The sequence below is a fragment of the Monodelphis domestica genome, chromosome 2 (genome assembly GCF_027887165.1).
Source record: "Monodelphis domestica isolate mMonDom1 chromosome 2, mMonDom1.pri, whole genome shotgun sequence".
Lineage (NCBI taxonomy): Eukaryota > Metazoa > Chordata > Mammalia > Didelphimorphia > Didelphidae > Monodelphis > Monodelphis domestica.
The window spans coordinates 125,763,530-125,782,884 of record NC_077228.1 but is presented as its reverse complement, the minus strand read 5'-3'; the positions used below and the strand labels follow the sequence as shown (position 1 = coordinate 125,782,884).

Below are 19,355 nucleotides of genomic sequence, written 5' to 3'. Positions count from 1 at the left end.
CAAAAATAGTATTTTTATTTTAAAATAACATGAATGCTTTTAAAAAATTCTGTTGCTCTCTGAAATTGGGTCATCTCTATATTTGATTACATAGGCCTCTCAATTTATACATAGGCATCACCAACACCAAAACATCAACACCCATCAGGGTGACTTGAAGGAGGAGCTGAAAACCCTGAAGAACAAGTATGAGGAGTGGGAGTTCAGGTTCAAGGAAGAGAAAGGCTGCTATGAGACTGAAGGCCAGGTCTTGACAGAAAAGATCTCACTGCTAGAGCATCTGGCCAAGCTGGAGAAGGAGCTGAAGAAGATGAGTGACCTGGCGGGGAGATGCAGGGCAACAAGTTAGTGACCTTCGGTGAGGAGCTGACTCACCTTAACTATCATATCTACATGTGCAACAATGAGACCTCCACAGTGTGATGCTGAATTACTACAGGGAGGGTAAGGGGCTGGGTGGACACATCAGCCCAGAAGGCAAAGGGAGGTCCTCACTCATGCTTCTCTTCAAACTTCTCTGCCATCAACCCAGGCAAGTCTGAGAATGGAAGCAGGGATAGCTCGCCCTCTCCTGACTCATCCTGCCATCCCCTGTGTCGGATCTGATCACCAAAATCCAGGACCAGATCAAGCATCTGCACACAGCCATGCAAGAGCTGGGGACAAAGTGGACAAAGACAAGGAGGCCCTGATGGAGGACATCCTGAAGCTGAAATCTTTGCTGAGCACCAAGCGAGGGCAGATCACCACCCTCAGGACCATACTGAAGACCAAAAAGCAGAAAGCTAAAGTACCCCTGGCCAACCTGTGGAGCAAATGTAAGAATGAAAAAACCATGTTGATAGAGACCATAATAAAACTCTGAAATGGACTGAATACCCTCAAAGAAGAATCTGCCACCTTTTGGTCTCTGCAGGCTATGTTCACCCACAAAAGTGATGAGATGCAGAACCAGCTTGAAGTGATGGAAGACAAGAAGATCTTGATCTCCCTGCTACACATGGCCATCCAGCAAAAGCTAGCCTTGGAACAGCCCCTGGAGCACCTGGAGCTAAATCACAAGTAGGCCAAAAGGAGCCAACCTCCAAAGGCAAGAGCAGTACCCAAAGATGGAATTGGCCTATAGTGACCTTGGTCAGATTGCAGCTTTCTTAAAAGGCTCGTGCTGGTGTCTAAATGAGCCCGGGGGCCCTGTTTGCCCAAAGGAATGGGAGAAATCCCAAATGTATCTTCTTTTTTTAGTGAATATACTACCTGCACTCATTTTCAAAAATGTGTATACTGGGTTGTAAAGAGAAAATTGGTATACTTCATGTGCTGATACTGCTGCAGGAAGAAATTTTTACAAGTCCTTCTAACAAACAATGAAACTACTAGAAATGTTCAGACTGAGGGTTGTGGGGACAAAAGGAGGAGACCATCAGGGGAGATCTTTTTTGTTGTTACCTATATTTCTTATCTGATTGTTAAACCTGTGCACTTTTGATATTTTGATGTTGTATTAGCTTCCTTTAAATCCTCATGTAGGAAAGGTCTTTGGGAAGTAATGGTTTGTTCTCATAGATCTCCATCATGTGTATGTCCATGTTGGTTTCTCCAGAAGCATGTTGCAGATATTCATAGTCTTTTGGGGGTTGTTTTTGCTCTAGACTATGTTTAGATAAGAGCCCCAAGTCCAATATGGTGGCTCTGCTCAATTCTTTCGTGAGCTTTGCTTCAACAACCTTTTTTAATTATAAAAGTTATGGTTTGTGTTTTAAGTGACTAATTTTTAGCTGCCATGTTCATTAAGAAATCCAGGGTATTCAAATTCTGGGGTTTTTTCATATTGTATTTTTATTCCGAGGAATAGTTCAATGTAACAAGAAGAAAACTTGACATTGCTCTGGTTAAGATAGCAATAGGCCCTTGAAAAATAAAAAATTAAAGCAATCCAAGCAGTAGTATTAGCTGCAAGTTCCAGAGAGAGATTCTGGATTGGAGGAGGTTGTGAAATGTGACTGATTAACAGAACTTTCTACAACTGCACCAGTAAAATTCCAAATTGGAATTGTTTCATTGCCTGTTGTGCCAAATATGGTACATTTAGAAAGAAAAATTTTAAAGTCGTCAATTATAGGGTGTTCACTTTTAATGCCTTTTTGTTAATCATTGTCACCAATAGTGCCTTTGCTAATTCAAGGGAGTAATCCTAGGATATCATTTAGTCTGTTGGGAGAAAGGAACCCAGAATGAACTGGTTTGAAATCAGTACAGAAAGGGACCAATAAACATAGATGTGACTTGTACCTCAACTCTTGTATTTTGGAACTGGGTCTCTTCATGTCCCACAAGAGATGAGAAATAGTACAAAATTCTGTTAGTCAGTGATACTTTTATCATGCAGATCCTGGCAAATTCAGGGGTCAAGAAAGAACAGCAGAAACAAGCATTAAATGCACTTCAGAAACCAAATGGACATTCACTGAACAAAGTGACAGGCTGCACAAAGGAGGTCATTTCTGGTGACAACATCGATGGGCTGTTAAGCAGTGGATATCCCCTCCGCTTTCTACAAAGGTGGGCATGATTTAACCTTTAGCATTTTTTGTGAATGTGAAGGCAAGACAATATCTTCTCTCACATGTGCTATCTAATCATTGTAACTTCAGGAAACAAACAAACAAAAAGAACATCAATGAATGTTGGGGCCTTGGTCCTTCAGTGCACTTGTTAAGGCTAGTGTGATAAATGATTAAACTGGTACTTCTGGAGAAAGAAGAAAAAATTTTTCCTCAAAAAAGTACAAGTTATAATGATAAATATAAGTAGCAGAAACAAATGAATTCTATTTGCTGGCATAAACATCATTCCTCAGTGTTGGGACTTCTCTGTTTTCACCTTCTGTTACAGTATTGATTAATAGGAAATATTGTTATATTTAAAATAACTTATTCTGTCTCCATGTGGATATTTATTTGATATGATGTCTACGTACTATATTCTGTTCTCTGTGCATTACCCTTAGTGGTGGTCCTTAGTGGTCCTTAAAGTCATATGCATGTACTACTGCCAAGGAACCATTACACAGACCTAAAGAGGCAAAAAAAAAAGTCCTCATTCTTTTGCAGGAGGAAGGAAAAAATGAGGACGAGAAATCTTTAAGAGTATAATTTTCATGATTAGGTAACTTCCCATTATGTGCAAAGGTATAACTTTTAAACTAATCCAAAACCAATATTTATAGGAAATAGCAATCCTGTGTGAAGAGAGTCCCAATTGGCAATTATCAATTTAGGAAAAAATTTAAGATTAGAAAAAGAAATCCTACTGCTCTCTGAAATTGAATCATCTCTACATTGGATTACATCAGGCCTTTCAATTTATACATAGGCATCTACCAATACTATAACAATTGCTAAGAGGGCATGTGTATAACTATATGTATAGATATATGTACATGTGTCACTACATGTGCCTTTTGATATACTTACATTGGATGTAAAATATCATGCATTATGTTGCTATATTTTCACTCTGTATATTGTGCTTGCCATTAATTGAATAGTTGATTTAATTGACAGCAATTTCCCTTTGAACAAATATTTGAGGAAGAAAAAAAAACTGTTAACATGCTTGTTTTAACCATTTCTCTCTACATTTGGGATTTTTTTCTTGTAGAAGTGGTTGAGTTTGTTATTCAAAATAAAACTATATGGGCAAAAAAAAAATAGTTTTAAAGGTATATAGAAGGCCATGCTAACAATTCAACAAAAATGGAAGAAAACAAAGCTTAAAAAAATTTTCTGATTAAGCCCATTTTTGTTCTTGACTATATCCTTTAAATGCATTTTCTTTCTGCCCTAAACGTATTAGGAATTTAAGGAAGAAATATTCCAAGCAATTCAGTTAGATTAAAAACTCCTCAAGGGTAGAGTGAATGTCTTGTGTTTCCTCTGTATCGCCCAGTAGAATCTTTATTTCAATCTACCCAAAGTGACATTCATCAAATGTTTCTCAATGAAATAACACTTTGTGAAAATATATAGGTATAAACAAGTCCTATCCCTATATTTAGCCATTTCAAACACTTAGGTTAGCTTGACCAATAATTCTACTAAATTAGCTGTTTTGACTCTAGTTCAGTTTTAATTTACTGACCATGTTCTGGCACAATAGTCAAACTAGTAAGTCTATTTGTAACATTAGAAAATGTCACTTTTGTGCTACCCTCCTCTGCTCTCTGTGGCATTACTTTTGTCCCCTAGCTATAGCTATAATCAAATTGGTGCAGATTTGGTTTAACACAAAAAATTTTCCATTCCTTGATAATTCTAATCATTAAATTTGTTTACTTTCAGGTCATTTATTCTTGCCTAAAAATCCCAGAATATATTCCTTACTTGGGCAAAAGTAACAATGGCATTAAAATGAAAGAATATTATATAAATAATTTGAATATTATTTCTATAATATCACTAAAGTGCTACCCTATTGCCTCTTCATAGTATGGAAGTGACCAAAGATCCTTAAAGGTGATTTCAATAAAATACAAACTCTGGGTAATCCTACCAAGTTAGAAAACTTTTGGAATAAACTTTATAATGGGCTTAGTCTTGGTCAGCCTAGCCAGAAGACCACCCTGGCCAAGTATAAAGAGGTTTATCACTGGAAGGTGAAATACCAAGTGAGATATTATCTTGTATATAGCAATTCATGAAGAACATCCCTTAAGATGAGAGTATGTGGGGAGAAGGAGTTGGTATTTCTCCCCGACAATGGGAATTTTCTACACAGATGAAACCAAAATTCTTGAACTATGATATTAATAGCATCCGTATACATATAATACTTTTGAGATTTACAAAGCACTTTACATACATTATCACATAATCTTACAGTATTACTGTTAAGGTGGGGAGTTTGACCCTAATTCTTCAATAGATCTGTGATCTCAATAACGTGGATACCCTCTCCAAAGAGATCATCATTTATCCAAATCTCATTGCAATATGTATACCCAAAATGGTAGAGGCCTACCTCTGGATTGCTTTACCTAGTATGAGTACCTATGGAGTTACCCACAGACTGTCAGGTGGTATTTCTTAATTCTTACTATATGGCCAGCTGTTAACTTCTGTTACGCATTTCTGTTCATGCATTTCTTTGCTTTTGTCTCTTATACAGCTTGTAATTATTGTTGATAGAAAAGCTTATTCACACTCAACATATGCCTCTCCATTGCCCTTTCAGTGATCTACAACAAAGATCCTTCAGAATCAGTGGCAGTCTGTGTTATGCGCACAAGTAGCATCAAGCGCCTACTGGGTGCCAGACACAACATACTACTTGCTGGGGAGACAAATGCAAAGACTAAAACAATTATTACTCACAGGAGGCTTGCTTGTATTTGTAAAAATGGAGATTTTGAACCCCAGACTTCAATCCCCAGAAGTCCTTGGTATTTCCCAGAATTCCCTATAATCTCACCTGAGTCCCCAGGTTGGTATTTAACTGGCAGTAACGCCTCCCTCTCTCTCTTCAATTGCAATGATGTAGGAGGTTAATAGTAAGCTAAGCACGGGGATTCAGATTTGGCTAATCAGCCATGGGCACATGGTTTTTATTTTGTATCTTCTTTATTCCTTGATTTCTAATAATCCTAATAAACCTCATGAAATATAAGATTTTTATTACTAGAGATACTAATTTATTTTTTACATATTCTAATGAAAAATCAATGAGTTCATATTTAAATATAAACAGAACAAAATCCAACCCAGTCTTGTCCTACACAATTAGATATTTAATTGTGAACCCAATTCATTGCCTTTCTTCAATATCTGGTTTAGACCTAAGTATGAACAGTTGAAATGAGGTGCCCATTGAACAGATCACATTCTAGTCCAGATGGTAGTCAAACAAATAATAGCATCTCAGTATCTTGTTATCCTCCACATATTCCAGTCAATTCTATGAACTACAAAATATAATTTGCAAACTTCCTTTTTCATACTTTTTAGCAAAGATGTTCTCAATAAGTATGTAGATTATTCTAATAAAGATTTTTTCAGTGATTAGAAAATATATATATTTCAGTGAGTAATTATTGAAGTTTTCTTGGTTGCCCTTTTCAGTAGTAATTATGTCCATAATAAACCTTTCATCTCCATCAGAACTATATTGTTTCCAACATAGGCCTCTCATTTCTAGACTAGACTTCTTTGATCTAGACCAGATGCTCTTCACATTTTCATTTTCTTTAGTCATACAAAGTGGCTCCATGATTATAGATGGAGAAAAGAGTTTGTTATAAATATTTTAGCAGACTTTTTTCATATCCATATCTTTGTTATCTTCTTCCAGTTTTGTTCATAAATTCCCTAGTGGGGGAGCAGCTGGCTGAGAGAGCCACGCCGAGAGATAGGTTCAAATCTGATCTCAGACACTTCTTAGCTGTGTGACCCTGGGCAAGTCACTTAACCCCCATTGCCTAGCCCTTACCACACTTCTGCCTTGCAACCAATACCCAATACTGATTCTAAGATGGAAGGTAAGTGTTTTCAAAAATAAATATGGTTTAGTTAGTTTTTTTTACCAAATTTTCTATAACTTAGTTTATTTCTGTGCACTTTTTTTAAGCACCTTCTTTCTTAGAATTTATAATGAATGTTGATTCCAAGGCAGAAGAGTGGAAAAGGCTAGACAAGTGATGGCAATCCTAAAATGGCATGCAGAGCCCTCTTTGTGGGCACACACGCTGCCCTCCCCCCACCCCAGTTCCTTACTAGAAAGGCAGAGAGACTCAGTGAGAGCTGCTCCCCTCCCCCTTTCCACCACTCCTGATGACATTTCTTCACATCCTCCAATCCTCTGCCCAGTAGCCCAATGGGAGCACACAGGTAAGGTGGGCAGCTCACAGGCAGCAGAGCTGGAGGGAAGTGGAGAGCTCAGGCCATTCCTCTACCCCTCTATGCTTGCTAAAGGCATTCCTCACTTCCCCTGCCTAGCAGCCCATTGGGAATACTTTCTCCCTCCCCCATGTGGGGTGAGGCAGGGAAGGATGGAGCACTCCTTGGGGGGGGGGAACATGTTAGGGCATGGCACATGTTTTCTGGAATAGTAGGGAGCAGCACATAGTCTCTAAAAGGTTCACCATTACTGGCCTAGGCAATTGGGGTTAAGTGACTTACCCAAGGTCACACAGCTAAGGAGTATCTGAAGCCATATTTGAACCAAGGACTTCCCATCTCTAGGCCTACCTCTTAATCCACTGAGCCACATAGCTGCCCTCATCTGTACTATTTCTTCATGATTTTAATAATACTGTTCATTGTCTTTCATACTCTTCTTCAATAAGGTTTTATAAATTAGTTTATATTTTAAATAGAGTATACCTTTAACATGTCATTCCTCTCTTCCCATCTTGGCAAGAAGGTCAAGGGTTTGCTAAAATGATTACTATACTTTTTTGGCCTTATCATAATAATTGATTTATATTGGTTAAACTTCCTTAGGAAATTATAATAATCTATGTTGCTCTGTTCTTTTATTCATTTCCCGTTACTCAGCATCAACAGCTGATTGAAATATTATGGTCAGGGTGGAATTATTTAAATTACTTGCTGTATCTTCTCATTTTTGTTCTAATTTGATTCTGATTTTTACCTTTGCTCTAATAAGGCAGTGTTCTATGCTGGTACATAAAACAGCAAATTCAGAAATGAACACAAACATAATCAATTGTTGTCCATCAAAATATAATGTTTTATTTTTAACATTTAATTAAACATTAACATAAACATAAAAATTTGACATTAAATTAACATTTAACAACTGTCCAGTGCTGCCACCACCCCTGACCTCGATTCTCTTCTCAGAAAGTATTCATGACATATAGGTGCTAAGTTCCATAAAGCCTACAGTGATGTTCATGGTGTCCTTTTTTATAAATATTCCTTCTGTGAAATGTTGACTTGTTGCCTTCTGAATCACAATATAACCACCTCAGTCTTATTTGTGAAACAGAGAAGAGCTATGAGCCATCTTCCATTCAACTTTGACTTCCTTTCATCCATTGCTTTCAATTACTTTTATATATTTCAGTTCCTCTGGTTGTATATCCACTAATTAGTCAATGCATAAAAATTTTACCTTTAGAGTTTAGTTAATTTTTGATAATGATCTAAAAGCTTATGAGTCTTAGCATATATTCATCCCTTTTCCTCTACTTTGCCACTATCACTGAAGGAGTAGAAAGAACTTATACAGTACTGAAGTTCATTTTGTATTTTTTCTTAATTTTATAGGTTACGTGAACTAATTATCTAGTAATCAGCCTACTGTTTTAAGAAGTCTGTAGGCTAGTACTTGGAGTTTAAATATACTCTGTCACTAGTCTCATATTCAAGACTTTCTGGCATGGTATCAGAGCCTTCTAGAACCCAAGCCTTTACATTGTGGCTTTGATTTAGAACTTTGTGAATGATATTAATAGTCTAATATATTGACCTTTTGCTAAAATACTTCATAATTTATTTTGACTAACATTTAAGTGCCTATGATGTGCAAGGTTCTGAGGACACAAAGGAGCTTCCAGTCTACTAGACAGTTACAACACAAATCAATATGTTATGGTGTAATGGAAGCAAAAGATATATCAGACAAAATATTTGTGAAATATTTGAGGATGGAACGAACACTATCAAAGGGGGAGAATCAGGAAATTACAAATTTGTCCAAAGTTCTAGCAATTTATGCTCAGACAATTGCCATATGACAGTGAACTCTGCTTTGTTATAAAATATTCTCCTGAAATATTTCTGAATGCACGAAACCAGGAATTGTTTTACTTCCTTATACTTTGGAAATTGATTGATCTGCTTACTTTAGCAATTATATGGCATTGTGGTCGGCTACTCCACCATTAAAACAATTTCAGCTATTTGCTTTCATACATTTTTCCTTTGGAAATGTGATGATTAAATCACTTGGTAATTTTTACTGTACATTATAACCACAATTCACTTAAGTACTTTAAGGTTTATAAATTTCTTTCCTCAAAGCAATAATGTGATATAGAAGTATTCTTATTTTAAGAATAAGTAAACAGACTAATATATGTTAAATAACTTGCTAAAAGTTAAATAGCTAGTAAGTAAATGTCCGAGCCAAAATTCAAACCAACCTTTACTGACTCCACTAACCATACTGTCACTACTATGCATTTAATATGAATTATTACCCCTTCTTTATATCTTAGATTCCTTCCCTTCCTTTTGCATACTATATACTATTCAGAAGTAAATATATGTTCAGTATTAACTTACCTTTCTCATGAGAAAGATGTAAAAGGAAATAAAACTTGTTTTATAATTTAGTGTAATGTAATCCATTAGAAAGTTCTTGTTTCTATCCTTTCCTGATTGTCTCAATCTCTCTTTCTTACTCAGTACAACTTGTAGTTGTAGTTTTATCCAACTAACCAAGCCTATTGTGTTTTCCCTAGGCGCAGAACAAGCCTTTAAACTCTGCCTTGCTTACGGTATCTTTCCTTAAGATGCATTTAACCTATGACAAAGAAACCACTTTTTAATGTTAGATACTCTGTGGTTTCAGTTCTGCATTTTAGGGTGCCTTTTGTTTTGCTTAGTTTTCTATTTGCAAATAGGGATTCATAGAATTTAATATATTTTTAGTAGGAATCTGAAAAATAAGATGAAAGAAATTCCTCCTATTTTTTATCCATCCCTTCTAAATTAATTAGTTACCATTCTCAGGTAGATAAAATGAGTATCATCTCTGTCCAACCTGTTGTCATACTTGGCATACTGTTGGCATACTTCCTGATTTAAGTCCCCCTGGATAAGCAACTTAAACAACATCATGTATTTGTAATACTGGACATGTTTTTCATAGCCACAAGTATTCAAAGATTTGTGCCTGTTACATAAAACAATTAGGTTTTTTTCTTGAATGGCAGGCTGATAGCACCAGACAGAACTTTATTCATCATGGATCTATAGAGTTTAGAGGGTGGGGACTGTTTTTCAAGACACTTAGCTTCTATTACCATACAGACTAAGCAATCTTCATTTTAACACATTTTCCCAAGACACCTTTGCAGTGACTTAAATAAATGGGCTACTGAAGGTTTCCTCATTTGTCAATCAATGACCCTTTGAATAATGAATTCTGCTTATGATAAATTAGATGAAGGCATTCTGCACTGTAAATGCTCTTCAATATTGGCAAAGTCGAGGTCAGCAAACAACTGGCAGAGAAACAGATTTAAACCTCAACTCATTCAAAAAAAAAATTCAATTCATAGGTCTCCAGTGCTCATTTCTATTTGGATGCCAGGTGGTGGAGGGGGAAGGCATATAGAACATTTACTAACTAAACATTTGATAGGAATATTTTTTAAATTTTCAATTCACTCATCATAATGAGTACTCTCCTCTTCTCTGTCCCAACCACATCCCCAGCTTTGGAAGAATGATAACAAGAAGAAAAGAGAATAACTGACTGCATTTGATAAATGAGTACTGAACAGGAACATTGAGAACCTTTTGAGGACAAAGTAGCCTAATGATGTACTCTCAAAGGGATCTATAGTCCCCTTTGAAGCTTTCCTTCAAACCACTTTATCTGATGCAATGCAAAGATCCCTTAAACTGCATTATTCACCTCTGAAGTGGTGCCATTGGATTGTTTACATGAAAGTCAATAAATCCATTTTGTGTCCCATTCTACCTTTATGTAAACCTGAACCTTTTTTTTTTTAGTTGTCTTCATTCTAATAAGTGGTAAAGTGCTGTTAATAGCTCACTTAAGATGCCATCCATTACCTTGAGTTACTGCTAAAACTAATTAATAGAGCTGAAATTATGTTGTAATGAGAAATTGAAGTATTGCAGTTTTTTTTTAAATTACTATTCATTGACAATTACCATTTAATAATGCAAATAAGTCGATCGTTATTTATTGAGCCCTAGAAAAATTTTGTGACATACACAATTTATATGTGACTTGTTCCAATTGTCCTACCTACCCAAATCATGAAGGGAACAGGGGACAAGTAGCATATATCCAGGATACAGACTGATCTACAGGTGATCTTGTCTTGGCCAAACACATATATTTTTTTCTGATAAATATACCTAGACAGTACTAGAATTTCTGAAAGTCCCTTTCAATTCAAAGATTCTACAGTTCAAAAATTGTGAGATATATTTTTTTACTATGACCCATTGCATTATAAGTCAGTCACATGTGCCATCAGTCACCCCATTTCCTACTGGAAAGCCATGCTTTTCATAAACCTGCTTTGGCTTTTAAATCTTTTCTAAATGTTCATTGAAACATACATTCAGTTGTATAGGATATTATGGAGAAGTTTATTATATATTTGGGGAATTGCTCCCCTAAAATGGGAGTAGGGTTTTTGGGGTGAATGTTGTTTCATTTTTTTTGTTTTTTTTCCCCATCAATAGGTATTAAATACTCATTTATTTAACAGATTTGCAGTAAAATACACCCAGCTGACAAGTGGACCATGAAGGCTCCTTCTGCTGGTCTCCTACTAAGCACAGACTCATTACTTTACACACCTGACATTTTAAGTAGATCCAGATTTGTCTCTAGCAAGTCAGTGCCATTAACTGCCAGGAGTATGATCTACTATTGCCACTTTTGGTTTTATCTGTACATTAGAGTTGTCTTCTGTCTTTGAATTGTCAGACACAATAAATCACTTTCTGATTCACAGACCTTACTTGCAGTGTAGTATAAGACTATACCATGATTATATCTTAATTTTTTGGTGCCAAGTCAGATGTCAATGAAATCCATCTTTCTATATATTTGTGATTTTAAACCTGAATTTCAAAAAAAATATTGTCTTCACCATTTCTAGGTTTTTAATACCAGATTTAATAGCTATGTGATATTAGTTGAATTCAATAAAACCCACCATTTTTCATCAAGTGATAATATTGAAATTATTGTTTTCTTATTTGTTATGTTAGTTCCTGCCTTTTCCCTTCTGTTACTGAGGAATTCTTTATTTTTTTTCCCAAAAAAGGAGACAAGTTGGAGTGTACTCAGGGTAATCATGAGAACAGAAATGAGGTTATTCGTTCCCCCCCAAAAAAAGTGTGAAAGTTGGCAACATAGCGAATGGGAGAAAAGGAAGTTTAGGGAATAAAGTGGTCCCCCAAAAAAGAATGGAAAAAAGGCTTAATGAAACATTTTAATGCCCAAAAGAAAACAGAAGGAAAGACAGAAGAAATCATAGATGAGCAAGATAGCTTTTAAAATTATATGTTGACTTTATTATATATATATATATATATATATTTATCAAAACAATTTCTATACAATAGAGGCCCAAAGTTTCATATGCAATTCTCTTTTTCTGTTCTACTAATTTTTAGAAATGCAGATTTTATTTTATGTATAAGTTTTAAAAAATGAATAAACAACTTATCAGGTGCCTCCTATGTACCAGACACTGTGCTAAGTGCTGGAAATTAAGTTGGCAACATACTTGTATTAGCAAATTTCTTAATATGGAAATGTTATGTGCTAAAATTCCTGTGAATGTTGATGTTCCTCTAGGGGAGAAAAGTATATGATTCTTTGACTCCTTTGGTTCATGTAGTTCATATAGTTGCTCTGCTTAATTTCAAAAATATTTTGGAGAAGCCATGTTGTACCCAGGGCGCAGATCTTAGATAACAATAAAATATGTGGGTCTTATTTAGTAGAAGATGAAGGTACTAGGTAGAAGATGGGAAACAAAAATGTATTTTTAAATAGTATATGTCAATTGTGTATTAGTCTTTAGGAAATAGTAAGGTGGGCCATCTATTTTTAAAGTTTGGTGTCAGGGTTACTGACAACTTGGAGAACACGCAGCCTTTTATTGCCAGTCTCATTTCCTTTTAGCTGTCATAGTGTTCTTGAGCTATTTCACCATCATAGGACAGCTTAACAAAATCAGCAAACAATTGTCCAGCACACCAAGGAGCCTTCTTGTTTTGACTCCCACGCCATTGTATTTCTCCATTAGGTCTGTTAACAACTACACCAGAAACAAGCAGCAGATTCTCCCCAATCCACCCCTCCCCACTCGGTGAGTAATTGTCTGCCCAGCAGTGACAGATGTGCAATATAGCAGCTTCTTCAGGAAAAAATTAACAGTTTGTCCAGCATGTCAGCTCGCTCTTTTTAGTGCTTCGGAGGTCTTGGCCCCATTATGGATGATTTAGAAATTGAGGCAAGCAAAGACCAGCTGCCTGAGTTGAAAGCCTTAGTTAGTAGGCCTCATCTGCATTCCAGGATTCACTTACATCCAGAAATTGGTAGAGCCCCTCTGGCCACAAGATGAGTATGGGCTGACAATGCCTTGATTTGTTGAGAGAGAGAATAAATGGGTTTTTCAGAAGATGAGGAAATATCACCATTACTGGCCAATTTACAGCATTTTATCTGTTCTTCAAACATGTCACTTTTGTTATTGTTGCATGGTAATTACATAGTGAAAGGAAAAGAAAACAAATTCTAGTTACGTATTCAGATGGATTGCAAAATCATATAATCCTGATAAATGCCCATTTATGATACACACGAATGAAAGGTTCATTTTAATTTTGAATAGCTAGCACATCCATAAATAGGATATAGGATTAAATCCCACAGAATCTGATTACATCAAAGCAAATAGTATTTTTCTTCCCTTTTTGGGGACCAGGAAATTCAAGGAGTGCCATAAGGTATTTTCACAAACAGGATTTTCATGAGCCAATATAAAAAAAATGGATTGGGAACTGCATTTAAAAAAAAGAAAGAAAGAAAAACATCCCCAGTAGGTGAGGTAAGACATTCATCTTGTTCCAGGGGTTGGTTTTAAAGGCACCTCAAGAATCTCATCTTTAGGCCCTGTGCTGATATTTATTCATTATTATGTTGGAAACACAGATAACTGGCCACTCCTAGAGGCTCTTTAAAAGCTTAGAAATTAAAGGTCTTGTCTTTCATCTGTTCTTTTTGTAATTATCTTCTTAATATTAACATCCCACCTCACATGCTCACTAAAATTCAGTCCTCCGTCTTGAGATGAGAAAAAGCAATGCAATTCTTTAGATACCTTTTCTACAACCCCTCTTCTAAGTGAAAACTTCTCTGGATGTCCCTCTTTCCTTCCCAAAAAACTGATCTCTACTCTGTTTCTTTTTCTCTTCCTCTTCCCTTCTTTTCCTATCTCCTCCTCCCTATCTTCTCACTTTTTCCCCACCCATGCTCATCCCCAAATTCACTTGAAGAAAAGGATCTGGTCAGAGTTATAAACAGGAGATTTAGAGCTGGAAAGATCTTAAGCTTTTAAATCCTACTCCATTTTATAAAGGAGGACCTAAGAAGTTGAAGTGATATGCCTGAGGTCAGAGAGGTTATAATGATTAGGGGCTAGATTTGCCCAAGCTATTGCTTTCTTTCCCCTTTATCCTGCTGCCTCCATCGCCTCTCTCTTCCCCTCAGTTCTTCAACTGTAAAATAAAGATAATTATGTCCACCACACCTACTTAGCACAGTGGTTGAGGGTGTCAAATGAAGTAATGTCCCACTCAGGGATTTTCCCTGAGGTAGAACTAGCCTGTATTGGGGGATAGGGGAAGGTGTCAATACTTAATTCAGCTATCTATAACCCATATCAAGACAGGGCTCTTTTTCTTCCCAGTTACATTGAGGAGTCAATTTCCCATAAGGGATCTAGCTATAAATTAACCTCAGGTTTTTAGGGGTACCATCAAGGGGCAGTGGGGTTTTCTCTAATCCTTTCAACTGGATTAGCCAGATATCAATCCCCAATTATTATTTATATCTCTATAGCATTAACTCAGTAATTAGTGCCCAACTATAAATTTGACTAATATTAATTAACTTTGACAAAAGGATATCTGTAGTGAAGATTGGCATGAACAAGAGTTACAAAGCATCCCCTCTTCCCCAAAACCATGGACCATTCCAACCTCTACCTCCTCACTCCTTAGGGAGAGTGAGCTCAAATTTAAGGTGGTTATTACAAAGCATTCTACCAACCAAGTTCACTTCTGAATGCAAGCTATCCACTGAATGAGTCCCTCTCTTAGATGCCCTGAGGACATCTCAGCTACAGTTATCTAAACTTACAACAAAGGAGTCAAGCAGATCACTTTGGACTGTGTTTGATAACCACCCCTAACTAGACTGCTAGAAAGCTCTGGCATCAATTCCATCTCTTGGATCTCTGCTGATTCATTCTTTTGATCTTTTGAAGCTCCCAAGGTCTTAGCCATCTCCAAAACTCCATTTAAAAAAAAAAGAAGAAGAAAGAATAGACCCAACAGAGATAAAGGTCACACTAGAACCATGTGCTCACAACTTCCTGGTAGCCTTATGGAAAGCCAAAAGCCCCTCCTACACCTGGAATTCTCCCACAGTTTGTGGTGAGAATAATTCCTTTGCCTCGTTAATACTTTTTGTAAGAACAAAATAATTCCAGCTCAGTAGCCAATATAAAAGTCCCTCTCCACCATGCAGCAAGTATACAGGAAACTGTCATAAAATATGTCTTCATGCTCCAAAGTACAGAGCAGGAGAGGAGGTTAGGGCTGCATCAGTGCTCCTTGCAATGACCATTACAAATCTATATCTAGTCAACCCCAGACCATGCTTACTTCCATCAGGCCACTCACCAAAATATCAGGTTTATCCAATATGGCCATCTTGCCATCCTTCTTACCATTTGTCTATTTCTTCTCAATCCATCCTCCTCATTTCCTACCAATTCTTGTTCCAGGTCTAATAATCAAATCAATATCACCATTGCTACATCAAGGGAGTAAAAATATAGTCATACATCTATTCTTCATCCTTATAACTTCCACACCAAAGCTCCTTGGCTTAGCCACCATTTCCTCCTATGTGCTATTTTTCCCTTATAGAATGAAGACCCTTCGAGGATCAAAACTATCATACAATGTCTATTACTCTCTAATAAGTGCATAGTAACTGATTGATAATTTTTATAACATTTTATATACAACTCCATAGTTTTTACTAATCAAGAGCCATACTCACTAAACCCTCTTTGAAGACCTATTAGGAATTTCTCTTTTAGGAGCTACCAATATACTCAATTTGGCATAATTGGGGTACAAAATTTTAATGAACTATCACTGTGCTATAAGAAACATAAATATAGTGGAAAGAGCTATGTGGTACACATGTGTGACCATGAGCTAATCTGTTAACTTCTATTTGCCTCAATTTCCTCATTTGTAAAATGAGGATAATAATAGCACCCAGGGTTGTTGTGAAGATCAATTGAGGTCATATTTGTAAAGGATTTCACATAGGACTGGAATATATTAAGCATTGTGTAAATGCTAATTACTATCATTATTATTACAGAGAAACAAGGAAAGACTTACATGAATTAGTGCAAAGAGAAGTAAAGCAAAAAAAAAAAACATACTGTATGTACAATGACTACAACAATGTAGAAAGAATAACTACCACAAAATAATAGAAAATAAATGTTGAAAAATTAAAAAGAAGCAGCACAGCCCAAAGAAGAGTTATGAGAAGACAATCCCAACCCACTCCTTTGCAGAGGTAGGAGGGTCAAGGGGGTGAAACTATGTGTATTTTCAGAATTTTATGATATATTAATCAATTTTGCTTATTATTTTTCTTTTGAAAAAATCTAGTTATATGGGATGGTTTGCTGGGGGGTGATAGAAAGGGAAATTCAGTTACTGATATAAAAGAAAAAAATTTTGCTAAAAAAATAAATTCAAGACAGTTTGGTTTGGGCTACAATTTAGTGCTAGGATGGGAAGGTAGGATTTGTACCATTTGATCCTTTCCTTCCCTTGGATCCTCAGGGGAGCTCTTCCATTTATAGTGCATATATATGACAGAAATAATTGAAACTGAAGAGCAGTTGGTCCTTGTGCCATCCTAGCACCCTCATGAAACTAAATTTGCACCCCAAAAAATAAGCAGCCTAGCTTCCAGAAGCCAATTCCAGGTGACTTATGATCAAATTTGACTACCAGAGGCTTTAGCCAATATGGCTCTCTGTGACTTTTTCCTCTCTGACTCAAGGCCTCTGGCTGACAGCTTATCTTCTCAACAATGTTTATAAGGAGAGTCACTTTATAGTTCTCCCTTGTCATCCTGTTTGTTCCACCTAAATTCAACAAGGTTCTAATAGTGCTGAAGAGAATTCTCATAATAAGATTAAGGTACAACCTTACCCAGGCCCCAAAATGAAATGTCATTAAGTTCCCAAATGAGAAAGTGAGTTTGTTGAGTGTCAGACTGTACAGTATCTATCTTGACTGGAACCACAAGGACTGTTCCACCAATCAGAAGGAGAAATCTTTCTCCTATAAATATAAAGGAAAAGATAGAAAAGCTGAGCAAAAGTACAAGAATGGTGTCAGGAACAAGGAAACTAAAAATCCTGAAGATTAGGCAGAGCTCTTGGCAAGGTACTTTGGAAATAATAAGATCAAAACCATGAGGCAGATGCCTTCATGACTGAGGGAAAAGGACAGCAATGAAAAAGTCATTCACCCTCACACTAGGCAACCTCTTAGAATTTGTTATCATTCAAAGGGTAATATTGTGGAGAATGGGTGGTCTCAAATAGGGAAGGTGGTTCCAAGTGAGAAAACGGATGCTGCTTTGAAACCATAGTTTTCAGATGCCTCCTATCTTAATCAAAACCTCCAAATCCAATTGGACACAGAATTATACAATTTTTTAAATTGTAAGGGACCTCAGTGGACATCCCTTGCATAAGAGTGCCCTGGCAGTAATCATTCCTTCCTTCCTAAAAAACTAAGTATAAATCCACTCTCCAAAATCCACTCTCCTCTCCCACTCTCCATTTGATTTTGGAGTAGCTATAATTGTTAGGAAATTTTTTTCCTTTTATCAAGCTAAATTTGCCTCTCAGTAGCTTGCATTCATTGCTTGTGATTCTGTTCTCTATGACCGAGCAGAGTAACTCTAGTCCCTCTCCCAAAATACAGTTTCAAAGTGATTGAAGACAGTTATGAGGTCCTGCTACCCCAACCCTCTCTGCCAGACTTTTCCCCTTCAGACTAAACATTATCAGCTGTTTCAAGGAATATGGTCCAGATTCAGGGCCCTTTGTATCTCCTCGTCTGGACTCTTCCAGCTCCTCAGCATCCTAAAATAAATACAGTCTGCCTCAATTTCTGACTATTCAAATACCTAGAGACTAAATTTGTTAGGTGAGTTGTTACATATCATATTGTTGTTTTAATAAAATCCACTCTGATAGAGAAGTACTTTAAACTAATTGGCCACATTTCTCTCATTTTAAAAAAATGATAAACCCTAACTGTAGGTGAGATGAATTAGCTCAAGACCTGAAAATCTCAAAATGAATATTCATGATGGAGGCAGTGTTGTATAGTGGGGAAAGTACATTATTTGAAGTCAAAAGACATGAGTTTGAATTCCATCTCTGCCATTTTCTAATAGTGCTGAAGAAAATTCTCACCCTAGAACTAAGATACACCCTTACCCAGGTCCCATCTAACAGAGTCATCACTTAATTTGCCAGGACCTTAATTTCTAGTCTGTAAAATGGAGAATTGTAATAATGCTCATAATACCTACCTCATAATGGTTTTAGGCTCAAATGACAGAATATACATAAAACACTTTGTTTTGTAGCTTTCACGAAATATAATCATTTGTTTTATTTTAATGGATCTGTGTACATTTTCCCTGGCTAATATGATATTGCAGCTTAAGGGCTAGACATGAGATCAAAATAATTGGGCTACAATCCTGCTGCTGGCATTGATAAACAAATTTCTTAACTAATGTGAGCCTCGGTTTCCCCTTATGTAAAAAAAGAAATAATAGTTTCCCCTGGTTATCTAGACGATTACTTTTCAATATGTTTTTCCTAAAATAGGTCAAAATAGAATCCTATCTACTGAGATCCCTTCCGACTAGAAAATTCTGTGATTCTGTGACTCACAACATCTCTTAAAATGGTATTTTTTAAAATGCCTTACAATTTTAAAGGGATCAGGATTGCGCCTGTGGTTTCACTGGTCTAGAAACTCCCATATGAGGACACTTTCTCTACCATTGCAGGACACCTCCTTTCCTTGAACTAATAACCTTAGAGAGTTACCTAGAACTTTGGGAGTTAATTTCTTGGAATCTCAATTTCCCCACCTATAAAATGAGGATAATAATAACATACTATCTTACACACAATTTATTGTAATGTAAACCACATGTGAACAATTATCATCAGGTTAGTGAGTATCTTC

The 19,355-nt window shown here is 36.4% G+C and overlaps 1 protein-coding gene across 9 annotated transcripts in view; it reads left to right on the top strand.

Annotated features, from left to right (window-relative positions):
- Nucleotides 1-19,355, top strand: part of GPATCH2 (G-patch domain containing 2) — a 306,229-nt gene that overhangs the window by 271,164 nt on the left and 15,710 nt on the right. For 4 of the 9 annotated variants that reach the window (XM_056815946.1, XM_056815945.1, XM_056815941.1 and 1 more), the window contains 2 exons: nucleotides 13,055-13,117; nucleotides 16,435-16,638. The exons of 1 other annotated variant lie outside the window; for it this stretch is intronic. In XM_056815946.1, the coding sequence (XP_056671924.1) occupies nucleotides 13,055-13,117; nucleotides 16,435-16,463 (92 nt within the window). In that variant the 3' untranslated portion in view covers nucleotides 16,464-16,638. 4 more of the 9 variants (XM_056815948.1, XM_007481410.3, XM_056815943.1 and 1 more) reach the window with 3 other exon arrangements.